General features: G+C 36.1%; 3 protein-coding genes, 2 long non-coding RNA genes and 1 pseudogene across 5 annotated transcripts in view; 3 read left to right on the forward strand and 3 right to left on the reverse strand.

Moving 5' to 3' along the window:
- LOC127161542 (gastrula zinc finger protein XlCGF49.1-like) overlaps positions 1-16726 on the reverse strand; it is a 136300-nt gene that overhangs the window by 8323 nt on the left and 111251 nt on the right. The gene's annotated exons all lie outside the window — the stretch shown is intronic.
- Positions 1129-4854, reverse strand: LOC127161353 (gastrula zinc finger protein XlCGF57.1-like). The gene is made up of 2 exons (XM_051104061.1): positions 4716-4854; positions 1129-3496 (listed from the first exon to the last, which is right to left on the reverse strand). Exons 1-2 carry the CDS (start codon positions 4852-4854, stop codon positions 2373-2375), a joined length of 1263 nt encoding a protein of 420 aa, XP_050960018.1. The 3' UTR covers positions 1129-2372.
- On the forward strand, positions 2611-8100 carry LOC127161694 (uncharacterized). Its single transcript, XR_007827151.1, has 3 exons — positions 2611-2729; positions 2898-2937; positions 7985-8100. It is a non-coding gene; the product is annotated as an uncharacterized LOC127161694 (long non-coding RNA).
- Positions 4715-4920, forward strand: LOC127161687 (uncharacterized). The gene is made up of 2 exons (XR_007827150.1): positions 4715-4774; positions 4805-4920. It is a non-coding gene; the product is annotated as an uncharacterized LOC127161687 (long non-coding RNA).
- LOC127163612 (uncharacterized) lies at positions 6795-6895 on the reverse strand (annotated as a pseudogene).
- On the forward strand, positions 10919-14742 carry LOC127161264 (zinc finger protein 501-like). Its single transcript, XM_051103914.1, has 4 exons — positions 10919-10992; positions 11235-11334; positions 12889-12963; positions 13300-14742. Exons 3-4 carry the CDS (start codon positions 12930-12932, stop codon positions 14655-14657), a joined length of 1392 nt encoding a protein of 463 aa, XP_050959871.1. The 5' UTR covers positions 10919-10992; positions 11235-11334; positions 12889-12929; the 3' UTR covers positions 14658-14742.

The raw sequence follows: 16726 nt of genomic DNA on the forward strand, positions 1-16726 counted from the left end.
GTGCAGTGCACATTTTAATTTAACTTTCAAATCAGTGCCAATTTGGCAACAAGCAGATGTTTGTTTTTAGTTCGAGTTTTCCCTCTTTTCTTCACTTTCCTTCGGTTTTAAGTAGCTTGTAAACAGGGCTGCTGGTGGCCAAATGGGTGCCCTAAGGAAAATTGTATTGTTGTATAATATAAAATAAAATAAAAAAAAAAAAAAAAAAAAACATAAAGTTTAAATCAACTGTGAAACCAAATACAAATGAAAAAAAAAAATCACTATCACCTTAGATAAATGGCAGAAGTCAACAGGCTTTTCAAAATATTTTTAAAACAGGCACTTTTGCATTTTGTTTTGAAACACTTCTGCCATAGTCTTGTCTTTCTCACCTCTCTCATCATGTCAGGCAGCTCGACTCTCTTCACGTGATAAAAATCTGATCTGTGATGCGACTGTCGTTCAGCACACTGGATTGAGCAGCCGCATTCAGTTTTAATTGTATTGTCTGTTCTGATTGTTGCTAAACAAAAATTTAAACTACAAGTTCGTCAAAACGACCAACAGATGAAGCAGCACATCAGAAACAATGAAGCAGCAAAATGAATGCCATGATCACACGAATTGAAGACTTTCTGCTCTGATTTAAGACCTTTTTTAAGGCCTCAATTCACAGAAAAGCAGTTTAAGACTTTTTAAGATCCCTCACGAAAATTAATGCCATTGTCTTTGAATTTAAGACATTAAGACCCTGGATTTAAAACCAGTCAAAAGTGTCAATTTTTCGAAATTAAGATTTAAGATCATTTTAAGACCCGCAATAAACCCCACTGATGTATCTTTGTTAAGCATGTCAATATTGGTCAAGATACAACTAAAAAAAATCTGAAAAAAAAAAAAAAACAAAATCAACATATTGACAAAATCACCTTTCAAGCTGTCCAAATTAAGTTAATAGCAATACATATTATTAATCAAAAAAATATGTTTTGAGATATTTACGGTAGGGAATTTACAAAATATCTTCATGGTACATGATTTGGCTATTGCTACTAATATACCAGTGTCCCAGACCAGGGTCCAGGGTCACATGTTGTAGTACACAGTGAAGGAATATGCACATTTGAATTTATACAATATATTTATTTGTGTAGTAGTGTGTTACATATAAACAGAAAATTCACATTTGCATGTCCATTTTACACATTTCTTTCATGAAGAGACAGTGAAAAGAAAATTGCCACAAAATGACATCCATCAAAGAGAGAGGGGGAAAATACTACTGATACAAGTTTCCATCTTCTTAGTGGACATATTTGAGTACACAAGTACATTTGACAGATTTTGGATCATTTTATCCCTTAGGTTCTTAAATTATTAAGTAATTCAAATCTTGTGTAAACAAGAAACTACTGTTCCAAGAGCTGAACATATTTAATAGTTTTATAGTTTTGAGAGAAACTAAATACCTTTAAAACCTTAACACAATATCCATCCCTGCACAGCACATTTTCATGCCCTTAAAAAAAAAAAAAAAAAAAAAAAAAACAACTTCTAGAAATCATCTTCCACAAACAGGACAGATGTGAATTAATTCTATTCATAAAAGCAGCTGAAAAACTTATTTCACAGCATGACTTAAAGGGGTCATCAGGTGCAAAAATCCCTTTTAATTGGTAGTTTGTGTACACAACCACCCCATAATGATCAAAATCCACCCAGTGCTTTTTAAAAAAATCCTAATAAATCATAACTAGTGTCTCAAATCAAACTGTGTGACATCATACAGACCCAAGTCGCGTTCCACGACTATTGATTGACACTGGCATTTTACTTTAGATCCGCTTTGAGTGAGCTGTAAACAGTCCGCCATTGTTTTGATGCTGGAGCAGAATGGCTTCTAACTAAGAGATTGAGGTGTTTTGTTGTTGGATGTAAAAATGAACACAAAAGTCATCATTTACTCCCAACATCTGAGCTGCTGAAGACGCAGTGGATTACTTTCATTTTTGAAGGAAATGCGCCTACCGATCTGCCAAAATGTGTCTGTGTTCATGTGAATCATTTGTGATCTAGCTCTACCTACAGAAGTAATGAAGGCTTTTTTTTTTTTTTTTTATGAATCTTTGCAAATCGCCTTTCCTAATAATATGCTAGTTAGCAAGTTCTGCGTCTAAATGTGGTTAACATTTACAGTGTCGGAGAACGGCTTGTCATCCCACAGAATAGAGGGGCAAGGTTAGCAGAGCTCATTAGCATTTAAAGGGCCATACACCAAAACAAGCTGTTTTTGACGAAGTAAAAAGAATGTTGTTTTACATGACTATTAAGAAATTTTAACCAAAGTATGTTATAGACTTTTTATTAAGACCCCAAAGAATCATATCAGCTTATGGAAAATGGGCATTCGATGACCCCTTTAACATGTGAGCCTTAAGGTATCTTTTACGTGTGAAAGGCTTTTCTGAAGTGTGAGTTAGCAAATGAACCTTAAGGTGTCCTTTCTGTGTAAAACTCTTTCCACACTCAGGGCAGCTGAAAGGCTTCACCCCAGTATGAATTAACATGTGATTCCTGAGGATTCCTTTACAGATGAAACCCTTTCCACACTGAGAGCAGGTAAAAGGCTTTACTTCAGCATGAATTAACATGTGAGTCTCAATGTATCCTTTACGTGTGAAAGACTTTCCACACTGAAAGCAGCTGAAAGGCTTTTCCGAAGTGTGTGTTACCAAATGGTCATTAAGGTGTCCTTTCTGTGTAAAACCTTTTCCACACTGAGAGCAGCTGAAAGGCTTTATTCCAGCATGAATTAATAAGTGTTTTTTAAGGTTTGCTTTACGTGTGAAAGACTTTTCACAGTGAGAGCAGCTAAAAGGCTTTTCTGAAGTGTGAGTTAGCAAGTGATTCTTAAGGTGTCCTTTCTGTGTAAAACTCTTTCCACACTGAGAGCAGGTGAAAGGCTTTATTCCAGCATGAATTAACATGTGATTCTTAAGGTTTTTGTTACATGTGAAAGTGTTTCCGCACTGACAACAGCTGAAAGGCTTTTCCTCACTATGGATTCTCATGTGTTTCACAAGGCTTCTTTTATGTTTGTAAGTGTTTCCACATTGAGAGCAGCTGAAAGACTTTTCCCCACTGTGAATTCTCATGTGTTTCATAAGGCTTACTTTATGTTTGAAAGTGTTTCCACACTGAGAGCAGGTAAAAGGCTTTTCTGAAGAATGACTTACCAAATGTTCCTTAAGGAATCCTTTCTGTGTGAAACTCTTTCCACACTGAGAGCAGCTGAAAGGCTTTTCCCCACTATGGTTTCTCATGTGTTTCATAAGGCTTCTTTTATGCTTGTAAGCATTTCCACACTGAGAGCAGCTGAAAGGCCTTTTGACATCTGTTTTGTTAATGCTGCAACTCACTGATTTTTCTCCATTGACATCTTGATCTTTCTGACACTGATGTTTCTCCTCCACCTCATTCAAATCTTGTCTTTCTTCTTTCACTTTCATCAGGCCTAAAATAAAATCATTAAAAAGATGAAAATCAATTGGAACATTGCAGGAAATTTCTAAAACATTGCATTACGCTGACAGGCCAGTAGATGGCAAAGTCATTTTGTTAAGAAACCCTATGCGCCAATAGACTGAACACGTAATAGACATGCACATGATGTTACTGTTTTTACAAGCAGAGATATCTCTCACAATGCTGTTTTCTGTAAGAGAAACCTAATTAAAAAAAAAAAAAAACAACATATTTCCATTGTTTAGATTGCCATGTAAATGTACCCTTTGATGCATTGTGAAAAGTATTTCTCTAATCTACATTATTTCACAGCTACTGTCTACAGCACTTCAAATTTGATACTTTTTAAAGAAGTCACAAACTGCATTTTTCAAGATCACATCTTTAATGTAATCTTTAATATTGCCTTCTTAGATCAATGACACGTGAACCAATCCTCTTTTCTTCTTTACTTAAAGCATGAAAAACATCAGATTGTAATTTATTGTAATCGCGGATAGACATACACACATTTTTTTAAGTTTAAGTCCACCGAAGTTAATCTACTCTCCTGTCTGATTTGTTTGTTAAACAGAATGGCGGATTTGCCGTTATAATTGGTCAGATCGCCTGTCAATCAAGCTTTGCAGGGTCATTTCGAGCCCTCACATGTGCTTGATCATTCCCTACTTTCTCACGCTCTATCTTCTCTCACCTGCTCAGGGGAACACTTTTTTTGTCAGACGTGGGGCGGGGCTTGTTGTTTTAATTGCAACCTCAAATGTCATTGGTTAATCCCCATTTCCAGAAGTCAGTATTGGACTGGCCTCGACATCATAAAAATTCTTCTCAGAAGCAATCTAGAAATTTGGCATACTGTCAAGGCAAGTACAGTAAAGAAAGAGCATTTGAATTTTATTTCTGGAAATGTATTGTTTCTGTTTTTTTTTTGTTTGTTTGTTTCTTTAAATCAGGGTAAAGAGAGACAAAGGAGTGGAGGATGTACAGATTGCCATGTTCATGTTTTCTTCGAGAGGCCCTGTGAATGGTTTTATGATTCCAAAAAGCGAAAATAAAGTATAATAATATCATCTTGATGTTGGTTCAGTCGCATTTTTAGTGGAAACAGTTCAGATCTTCTTTTTACAAGTACCTGCAGACACCCTGTGTCTAAAACTTTATCTTAATGTACCACAAACAATCAAGATAAATGAAGAATAAACACCAACCGCCTTGTTCCTCGTGTTTTATTATCCATGGTTCTGGTTCCTCCTGTTTTATTTTCCAGGTTTCTGGTTCCTCCTGTTTTATTCTCCAGGGTTCTGGTTCACTCGTGTCCTCCTCACTCTCCTCTTTAACAAACACCATCTTCACAGCAGCAGATCTCAGTTCAGCTGATTCTCCTCCAGATATTCCTGCTTGCTTCAAAACTTAGTCACAACTACGAGGATGAGAATAGTACAGGAATTTACTGACCTGGTTCAAAAACTGTATTTTTATACATACAGAGCGTGCATTTCTAACCGTTTGTAATAATACAGCATCACGACAAAACAGAGAGCGCGTGAAACTAATCTTCTTCCTCTGAGGTTTAACGGTGTTTGGCAAACAAACTTGTGTGTTTTAGCGCCACCCGCTGGACTGGAGTGTGAAGCGTCGAGAGGAAATAAAACGGGGAAATTATTTTTGGCCATCGGGAGAATCCCCGGTGGATGGGTGGAAAGTGCCCAGGTGGAGCAGAAAGGCAAAACGGTCCTGTTTAGGACTTAAAGTGCAGACCATTTACATCTGTAATAGACTGAATGGGATTGTGTCGCTTTGACGCTGCATGTCGTTTGTAGTGTAAACCTTACTATTACTAAACATAACCCTGCTGTGTTCGATTCATTTTTCAGCATGTTTTTTTGCACAATAGAGATTAAATCTATCGGATTCTCAGCATGTCATGTTCTTCTTTGGGACAAAATTGACTGGGCCATAGGTGCAACCCAGTGGCGGCTACTGGTCTGTCAAATAGGGGAAGCTCATTTTTGGCCTACATCATAAAATTGTCTATTTATTTAAAAGTAAATTCTGCCCTACATTCCTTTTCAAGAAAACGGTCTGTGACCCTGTCGTACCAACTAGGCGTCTTTTCCAGTGACTTGACCAGTGTCCTCTCAATGGCCAGCAGAGCTAGGCTGCTTAAACGGCCTTGGCCCATTGTGTTTCGGGTGTAGGACTTGAGCCGCTTTAAACAGGAGAAGCTCCTTTCTACACCTGCAGATGTAGCTCCAATTGTTGCCACTAATGAGAACAGTTTGTAAAGCTGAGGCATTGCACTGTCCAACTCCATGTCTTTAAGGAACACCAAGTAATCAATGAATGAATGAACGATCTAAAAATATATATTAAACTCTGTAAAAGTGAAACAAGGAATGTGGTGTATAATTGTGTGAAATGTATGATGAAAATCAAGCAATTTCGCCAAGCAAATATAAAGAAATAGGTTGCAGCAGTTTTTATTTCGACTGAACTTGAGAAATCTGCGATGGGACTGAGCGCGAATAGCTTCAGCGATTCCTTATAGTACAAAATCGCTGTCAGTCAAAAGGAGATGCAATCTTTCGACAGACCCTCCAATCATCACGCAGAAGCTCGGAGTCCAGGCCAGCCCACTCCTCATTTGCTCCTCATTCACCCCCAGAGACGCTGAGCGTCCGTGGGCGGGACATAATCGCAGCGTTTATCCAATGACCGTCTAGTTTCAAAGCACTGAAAAAAAACGTTCAAAGCAGCCGCATTGAAGTCAATGGACGCTGGGCTTCAACGGGGAAATGCACTGTGACGCTACGGCAATGTATGAGAAGAAAATCAAGTCAGCCGACCTGCTACATCTAACTGATTCTGAACGAACTCGTCTTTAAGATGAACGTTTTCTAACGCATTTTTAGTCAATAAAATGTTAATACAATAGTACATAATTTGACCATTAATTTTGTGACATTATAGGGGAAGCTGAGCTTCCCTTGCAGTCTTAAAGAAATCGCCACTGGTGCAACCTATTTGGGCTCCACATGCATGTGTTCACTGGTTGATTTCAGTGGTAGGTAAAAGTATACTGAAAAAGTGAAAGTGAAAGTGACTACGTATTGTCAAGTGTGGTGACCCATACTCGAAATTAGTCTCTGCATTTAAGCCATCATGAGTGCACACACACTGCAGTGAGAAGTGAACACACACCCGGAGGAGTGGGCAGCCATTGCGCCAGCGCCCAGGAACCAATTGGGGGTTCGGTGCCTTGCTCAAGGGCACTTCAGTCATGGTATTGAAGGTGGAAAGAGCGCTGTTTATTCACAATCCCCACCACTGATTAAACTGATAAGAACATGTACTACACTTGATCTTAGCCAAAAGGCAGAGAAGCTGGGAAAAGTCAATCTATATTATAGTTCACAGAGAAAGAATATGCACATTTGAATTCATACAGTACATTTATTTGTGTAGTAGTGAGTTGCATGTAAACAGAAAATGCACATTTGCATGTCTACTTTTACACATTTCTTTCATGAAGAGAAATATACAGTCAACAGAAAATTGCCACAAAATGACATCCATCAGAGAGAGAGGGGAACAAAAACTATTACTACAAGTTTCCATTTTCTTGGTGGACACTGGCAGATATTTTAGTATACATGTACATTTGACAGATTCCAAATCATTTTGCACGTGAAGACTCATATGATGAAAAAATATACACATATACACATTCCAAAACAGATTCCAAAAGCTGAACATGTTTCATAGATTTATAGTTTTGAGAGAAAAAGTTAACATCCTGAGAATTGGCCCAAAGGGATTGAGAAATACAAAATGTCAGCAATGTGCTTAATTTCTTTAAAATGTCAACTATTATGAATATCAGATGGATCAGCAGTATCAGTAAGAGCAATAAGACTTTAACAATATCCATCCCTACACAGCACAAGTTTTGGTCATCAGATGCAAAATTCACTTGTTGTTTGAAGATGAATGTGCATTGGCAATGTGAACCTTAAGGTGTCCCTTCTGTGAAAAAGTTTTTCCACACTCAGAGCAGCTGAAAGGCTTTATTCCAGCATGAATTAACATGTGCTTCCTCAGGGTTCCTTTACATATGAAACCCTTTCCACACTGAGAGCAGCTAAAAGGTTTACTTTCAGTGTGAATTAACATGTGAGTCTTAAGGTATCCTTTACGTGTGAAAGACTTTCCACACTCAGAACAGGTAAAAGGCTTTTCTGAATTGTGCGTTACCAAATGATGATAAAGATGTCCTTCCTGTGTAAAACTCTTACTACACTGAGAGCAGCTGAAAGGCTTTATTCCTTTATGAATTAACATGTGTTTTTTAAGGTTTGCTTTGCGTGTGAAAGCGTTTCCACAGTGAGAGCAGATGTATGGTTTTTCTGCAGTGTGAGTTACCAAATGATTGTTAAGGTGTACTTTCTGTGTAAAACTTTTTCCACACTGAGCGCAGGTAAATGGTTTTATTCCAGCGTGAATTAGCATATGATCCTGAAGGTTTTTGTTACACGTGAAAGTTTTTCCGCACTGACAACAGCTGAAAGGCCTTTCCCCATTATGAATTCTCATGTGTTTCATAAAGCTTCCTTTCTGTTGGAAAGTGTTACCACACTGAGAGCAGCTAAAAGGCTTTATTCCGGTATGAATTAACAAGTGAGTCTTAAGGTATGCTTTACGTGTGAAAGACTTTCCACACTCAGAACAGCTGAAAGGCTTTTCTGAAGAGTGGCTTACCAAATGATCCTTAAGGTGTCCTTTCTGTGTAAAACTCTTTCCACACTGAGAGCAGCTGAAAGGCTTTTCTGCACTATGGATTCTCATGTGTTTCATAAGGCTTCTTTTATGTTTGTAAGCTTTTCCACACTGAGAGCAGCTGAAAGGCCTTTTGACATCTGTTTTTTGAATTGTTGCAGCTCACTGATTCTTCTCCAGTCACATCATGATCTTTCTGACCCTGATGGTTCTCGTCCACCTCATTCAGATCTTGTATTTCTTCTTTCACTTTTATCACTTCTAAAATGAAATCATTCAAAAGATGAAAATCAATGGAAACAATTGGAAAATAAAAGATAAAACAATTGTGTACAGACAAAAACATTGTCAAAACTGTCCCTGTTCACACAGATCCATGTAAACAACTAAAAACACTGTATTATGCCACTGATGCTGGCTCATTTTAAACCCTTGCGTGCCTTAAATGACCTTGGAACAGAAGAAAAAGAAGCAGTATGGTGCTTTTTTCTTAGTGTTCATTTTCATAGTGACTAGTCGATTTGTTGCTCTGCTGGGAATGTCTTGTGTGTTAACCATGAACATACTCTTCCTGCTTCCCAATTCACCTACTTATACTATGGCCTAAAGGTATGTACTCTTTTTGTTAAGAAAAAGTACATATTTTGAGTATGTAGCAGAATAATAAGCTTTGGGAGGCTTTACTACTTTGTCATAGCTGCATAATGTAATATTGTGTATATGCAACTTATATAATTTTATTGTACATTACAAAAAATAACAATTTTATTAATTTCAACACATTTACTGTCAATACAAATGCTGTCATCCGACACGTTTTTCACTGACACGCCCCCAACTTGTAAACTCTGGGCTAAAGAACATTTTTAATTCCCCACTGGTACTAACAACTGGTGGCGTTCATGTAAATACAATCTCTCTGACATGACTTGAAGGCACCATACCTGTCAGTTGGTCGCGCATATCCACTAGATTTGTAGTTTTTTTTAACACTTTTTATGCGTGTTTGTAGTTCTAATCGAATTCTCGTCTACCGCGCAATGCGTTGTGGTCGATATTAGCCGTTAGAGTGTGCATCGACCTGCACTTTGAATTCTAACCGGAAATAAATGAAGAATAAACACCAACCTCCTTGTTCCTCGTGTTTTATTCTCAAGGGTTCTGGTTCCTCCTGTTTTATTCTTATGGGTTCTTGTTCACTCATGTCGTCTTCACTCTCCTCTTTAATAAACACCATCTTTACAGCAGCAGATCTCAGTTCAGCTGATTCTCCTCCAAATATTCCTGCTTGCTTCAAAACGTAGTATCACGACTATCAGGATGACAATATTACAGATATTTACTGACCTGATTAAAAAACGCTAGATTTCTATTCACAGAACGCGCACTTCTGACAGTTTCTATGAAAACAGCATTACCACAAAATAACAGAGAGCGCGGTGAAACTAATCTTCCTTCTCTTCCTCTTCTTCAATCTCATGTGTTTTAGCGCCACCCGCTGGACTGGAGTGTGAAGCGGCGAGAACTAATGGGCGAATGAACTGCAGACCGGAGATGTCCAATACGGGGCGTGAACTCCAAAAGTGGGCAGAACCTCCTGAAATCTAAAATAAAATAAAATCTGCTATATAAATAAGTATGCTCAGTGAGAGCAGAGCTCTAAAGCTCATGGCCAGTGCTGTTCCGACTGGAGTTTGAACCTCTGCTTAATGATATAGGTGTGGGGTTGGTTTAAGGGCTGATTGAGGTTGGTGATTAAAATTATACCTGTCAGTTTGAAAACTTTGTTTAAAGCTCATTTATGTTATGGCTGTGTAAACAACCATTTTCCTACTTGCATTTGATGAAGTTCATGTATTAGATAAAAAATGCAATAATGTTTTTTTTATTATTATTATTTATTTATTTATTTATTTATTTTATCAGAAATGCTCTTTATTCAACTCCAGGATAATTTCTAAAGCACAATCTAAATGGAGGATATGTTATCCGGACCTTTTCTCCCAGACTTTTTATTCCAAGTATAATTAAAGAACTCAATTTCAAAAATGTATAGATACTACCCTTGTAATATATTCCTGAGCAGGTTCTCTGAGAATATATCTTCATTGTGTTCATTTAGTAATAGTGATGAAGAAACATCTGTTTTGTCATTTCCCATTTTCCATTTTCCATATTCCATCTTCTTCATTTTACCTTCATTTTAAAATACTAGACAGTTCAGTTGAAAGCTTATATGCTGAATGTAAGAATAAAATAAATTTGAAAAGTGAAAGTAAACAAGAGCTTGTGCAATGAAAATTATGTTCGTATAGCAACAGTCGGCTAGAAGATACCAATTGCCATAATGGTCTAGTCTTTATTTTTCTCAAAACAATTGATCCCTTCAGTGTTCTAGACATGATTACGGCGTTGTTTGGCATAAAAATAAAAATACAAATAATGATCCAGAGAAAGAGAACATGGATTTATTTGAACTCTTTAACTTTGCAGAATATACTAAACAGTTCTTACAAACGTTATGAAGTTTTTCTCTCTTTTTTTTAAAGTTGCACAGGAGACTATAGAAATGTAGTTTTTTTTCCTCTCTTTTTTTCCTCCTGAAATCAATGCCTCACACTCCATGCCAGTAGGTGGTGGAATATGCACCAAAGCTGGTTTGCCAACCTCCATTAACGTCCAAGAAGAAGAACATTTATTTCATTCAAGGTAGCAATCAAAGCATGTCCGATCAATGTTAGCTTTCTTGAGAGTTAAGCTATAAACAAAATTGGACGCCAGTTTGGTCAGGTTGTGTGTAAATGAAGGTTTTTGACTAACTTTTTCCACTTTTTGATTTTAGTGAGATATTACATTGTAGTAAATGTTCTCATAGTTATCAGCAAAGCTCTCTTGTTGTAGATCATTAAATCGTTATGCTGCCTCAGAATTCTGTGTGAAATCACTTTCAGGAGGAGCCGTGAACAAACGCAGCCTGCAAAGCCATTGTCAGATAAGGTAGAGACTCCTCAAAGCTTTCGGGCGCAGCAGCAGCAGCTAGTCTGAGGAGAGGTGAGCAATTCACTGCAATTCACATTTGTTCATGCAGCAGTGTACAAGGTCGTTTTTGTCATGTTTTCAGTTTGCTGAACAGTTCCAGCAAATTATACGTGGTTTTATTTGTAAAATAGTAACATTTCCCTTAAAAAATACGCAAATTATACGCATGGTTTTATTGTAGTAAAATAGTAACCATGTTTTTTTTTTGATATCTTGATTGCCCCTTCTATAACTACAGTTGTACAACAAATACCATGGTTAAACTATGCTTAGTGTAGTAAATCCATGGTTAATTTGTGGCTACCATGGTTTAACTATATCGTAACCATGTTTTTTGTTTTTTTGTTTGTTTGTTTGTTTGTTTGTTTGTTTTTGTAGTAAAACTATGCCTAATTTTTAGAACAGCAGGCAACAGTCCTTCGAGGAAAACATGTAAATTTTATTAAGACTTGAGCGGTTTTGTGTTGTTGCATGTTTACACTTGTAAATGGCTGCTTATAAAAATGTGAAATTGTTCATTTGTTTAAAAAAAATGTCTTGTAAAATTCTGTAGACTTTCCAGTCAAAGTGTTCATTCACCTGCTCTCACTGTAATTTTAAAAACATGGAAATAATTTGTCAGTTTTTTTCATGCAAAGATAAGCATGCTGCTTCTGTTTTCCACGCACATTTTTATTAAGATGGATATAGAACACAGTTTTCTGGATTATAAATCGCGTGTTTTATCATCTGAAACGTGCGATTTCCAAGGCGATTTATAGCAATCGGATTGGAATGAGAAAGGCAAGTGAGTTTGTATTGCTCATTTTCAGCAACCACGCCGCTAGTTTCAGTTTCGCTTTAAATATTTAGGCTGGGTGTTTATGATAAAGATTTATAGTGTATGACAGTATAATTTGTGTTTGTTTGTTTGTTTGTTTTTTTTTACTTATATTTTCGTTACTTTTTCTGTTCTGAACACAGGTAAACATTGGCCTACCATATTCATACAGTATTCATTTTATTTGTGCAGGTCTTAAAAAGTCTTAGATTTTATTTTAAACATCTTGCAGATACACCATCAATTATTTCTTTTCTTTTTTTAAAACGTGAATAAATACAGTGCTCTATTTCATTGCATAGGCGGATCTGCCTATAATAAAAACGCGCTATAGGGCTACCTATGATAAACATGCAGCTGTAATTTGAGTTGGCAGTTTTGATCAGCAGCATAGCAGATCTATTCTGCCAAGACCAAACACATTAACACTGTCATGTATATTACCAATCCCTATGCCAATCCCTCCGATAGTTGTCATGACGGAACTATATTTAGATGTGCTCCAGTGCAGTTATTTACTAACGATTTGGACGATAAATCGTTCCAACACGAATCGAGAAATGATTCGGCATCGATTCTGAGATTTTCCGAATACATCGCGATGCTTTCTCAAATCGATTTTGATCTTAGTTTGATTTTGAACAGCAGATGGCACTGCTTTTGATGACATCTAATTTACTTAGATAAATGTTTAAATGTGAAAATTAGTTTAAAAAGCAGTGACTGATTTATTGTTGATTGCACAGAAATTCATATTCAGTGAAGCTCCTCCCACAAACCCTGCAGAATGAACCACACTGAAGATACTGAGGAACAAACAGGTTGATGTTTATTGTTCATTCTTCATTAATGAGGTTGAATGTTTTGAAGCTTCAATCTAATTTTGGTTTGTTGTAATAGGGTACTTTTTTTCAATAATATCTTCTTTTCAACATATTTAATATTTCTCCCTATAGAAATGTGGCATTTGTGAGTATAATGTTTTAAAAATAATAGTTTTAAGATTTATTGTATTTCATTCATGGAGAGTTTATTTGAAGTTTAGTTTATAAAAATGCATCAAATTGACCAAAAAGTTATATAGCAATTGTCTACTTTATTTTACATCAGTGTTGCTAAGAGTCACTGAAAATCAACCATTTTTACTTTTATTTCAGAGTTGATTAAACAAAACAATGAGAATGAAGAACTGGCTGAAGCTGAGGAGAAAAATCATGTCAAAACTGGAGAAGAACCTTTGAGTTGCTCTCAAACCAATCAAGATGATTTAAAGAAAATAAGATCAAAGAAATCTTTCATTTGCACTCAGTGTGGAAAGAGTTTCTCACACAAAACAAATATTGGCCGCCACATGAGAATTCATACTGGAGAGAAACCGTACACTTGTGATCAGTGTGGGAAGAGTTTCATACAATCAGCAAACCTTAAGGTACACATGAACATTCACTCTAGAGAAAAAACTTACAAATGTTCACACTGTGACAAGAGATTCAGTCGGTCAGAACAACTGGAAAAACATGAGAGGATCCACACTGGAGAGAAACTTCATAAGTGTTCACACTGTGACAAGAGATTCCGTCAGTCTCGAGACCTGAGAACACACGAGAGGATCCACACTGGAGAGAAACCGTACAAGTGTTCACACTGTGAAAAGACATTCAGTAATTCTGGATACTTGAAAACACATGAGAGGACTCATACTGGAGAGAAACCATACAAGTGTTCACACTGTGACAAGACATTCAGTCAGTCTGGATACCTGAAAACACATAAAAGGATTCACACTGGAGAGAAACCATTTACATGTGATCAGTGCGGAAAGAGTTTCACACAAAATGTAAACCTTACGGCTCATATGAGAATTCATACTGGGGAGAAACCATTTTCTTGTGATCATTGTGGAAAGAGTTTTACTCACTTAGCAAACCTTAAGGGCCACATGAACATCCACACTAAAGAGAAGCAGCACGCATGTGATCAGTGCGGCAAAACTTTTTTGTGGGCTCCGGACCTGAAGAAACACCTGAGAGTTCATACAAAGGAGAAGCCGCATTCATGTCATTTGTGTGGAAAGAGTTTTTCATTTCTACAAAATTTGAGAGTACATCAGAAAATGCATACAGTTATGAGAGAGTACATGTGCTGTGAGTGTGAAGAGACTTTTACTTCAGCAAACTGTTTAAAACAGCACCAGAGGATTCACACTGGAGAAAAATCTTATAAGTGTTCACTCTGCAACAAGAGATTTAGTCAGCCAGGAAATCTGAAAACACACCAGAAGATTCACACTGGAGAGAAACCTTATAAGTGTTCACACTGTGACAAGAGATTCATTCAGTTAATACAACTGAAAACACATGAGAGGGTCCACACTGGAGAGAAACCGTATCACTGCACTGAATGTGGGAAGCGTTTCAGTCAATTATCTTCTCTACAGAGTCACACAAGGAACAATCACAGCTCATCTTCAGATCCAGCACTTTCAGTTCTGATGCCGCTTCCTCACCAAATGTGACACAATAATGCATCAAGCAATAAAATATAATCTGGATAAATCATAAATGTATGATCAAGTGACATGGCAAAGAAACATTATCTTAAGTGAAATTAATCTTCATCTTCAAAACTATTAAAGCATATGGGTACAAAATTCAGTTTGAAATGTAACATGCAAAATGACAATGCAATATGTAAAATGGTAATGTATTTCTGTATTTAAATTTACATTTTCCCATACATGTGCAACATTTAGTGCACAATGAAAATTCAATTATATAATTTACATTTGCCATTTCTTACAGTAGTTTTAATATGGAACATATTTAACATATTTTACATTAACATTTAACGTTAATATTTTATTAATATTTTAAAGTTGCAAAATCAAAATGTATTATCCAAAGTGATCAAATATGTTTTACATGAGAATTTCAGAAGGGGCAAAAAGAGGTAGCAAAAATGCTGACTTAAATGTTTTATTGTTCTAAATGTTACATACATATGTATAAAATGAAAATGTACATTTAAATACAGAAAAACATTGTCATTATACTGTAATTGTACTAAATGTTGCACATATGTATAAGAAAATGTACATTTAAATACAGAAATACATTGTCATTTTACATATTGCATTGCCATTTTGCATATTATATTTTAAATTGAATTTTGCTACCCAGTTGTATCCATACAAAACAAGCAGATTCAACTGTTTCAGATCAACACAAAGATGGAGTTCCTCCCCAAAGAACAATGTCAAAACATTTTATCTTTACCATTTTGCTTCATGATATGACACCATTGTGCTTTCTTATGAGTTTTACATTATGTTTAATTGTCTTACAATGCATATGTGTCACTTGTTTGCTTGTGCTTTGCTTACTAAAGGAAAGTAGAAGCTTTTTACAAACTGTTCTTGTTCAGGAAGCTGAAAAAGAGGCTGTAACACTTTTAAGAGGGCCTGAGATGTCATTTTAATTTGTTCTTCATTGATGTTTTTATAATAACAGAGTTGTTCTTCCATTTAAGATATATTTAGGAAACACAAATGAAACACAGAAGTTACACTGCAATGTAGCTTTGCAACTCATTCATCTTTCCTTCTCTTGTAAGTATGGTACCTGAACCTGGTATTAAATGAGCCCTGTGGCTAAAATTAGAAAGACTGTAGTATTGATAAGCTCTAATGTTAATTGTTCTATTTTTGGTGCTGGCGAAATAAAGGAAATGCACTAACAATCTATTACTTACTATGTAAATATTTTCAAGCTAACTGTAGCTTGTCAAACATTTCTACATGCAGTAATATCAAGACATTCGTCACTGATGCATTTTTGTTATTTTGTGATCCAGAAGCAAGATATCTTTGTTATATTGTTATGCTGGTTGAAAGTCTCTTCACATCTAGATAGCAGTCTTTAAGTTAAGTGGTCTAATTGTATTTATTTGTATTTATATTGTCTTTGGAAGTCGCAGAACCATAAAATGTTTGACCAATTGGATTATTTGATCTGAACATTACTATAGGCTGTTCTGCCTGCCTGTCAAAATATGTGTTTGCACACCTCAGTGCACCCTGTTTGCACAGACATGATATGTCATCAGTGTGTTCATTACGCTACTGCAGACCGAGCAAGAATGAAAGAAAAAATGAGTTATTATTGTAATAGTATGCACTTATTCTGTAAAGTTTTGACATGAGGTAATCTGACAACATTAAGTGTCCTTGTTGTGTTGCTGGTTAGCATCTGGTCCGCCTGTGTGTGTTCATGTGTTTTGGAGGAGGCGTGGCTTTGAGAGTGATTAGCTACTCTTTGAGCAAAAAACTTTTTGATGTTTATACTTTTTTTAATATTTGTATGTAGTAGTTGTAGAATACTTGTACTGCTAGAGATACTGTGCAAAAATAGATTCCCAATTAAGTTAAATTAAATTAAGTTTGGTCACTCATTTATCCCAGTGTTTAATACATTGTATCACAGAAAATTAATTAAGGTTGATGTTTGAGTTGCCTTTAAAATGAGGAAAAAAAGGGTTTATGCACTTTAGAAAGAAAAAAAAAAAAACACCTTGTGTATAAATAGT

The sequence above is a fragment of the Labeo rohita genome, chromosome 3, assembly GCF_022985175.1.
Source record: "Labeo rohita strain BAU-BD-2019 chromosome 3, IGBB_LRoh.1.0, whole genome shotgun sequence".
Taxonomy (NCBI): domain Eukaryota; kingdom Metazoa; phylum Chordata; class Actinopteri; order Cypriniformes; family Cyprinidae; genus Labeo; species Labeo rohita.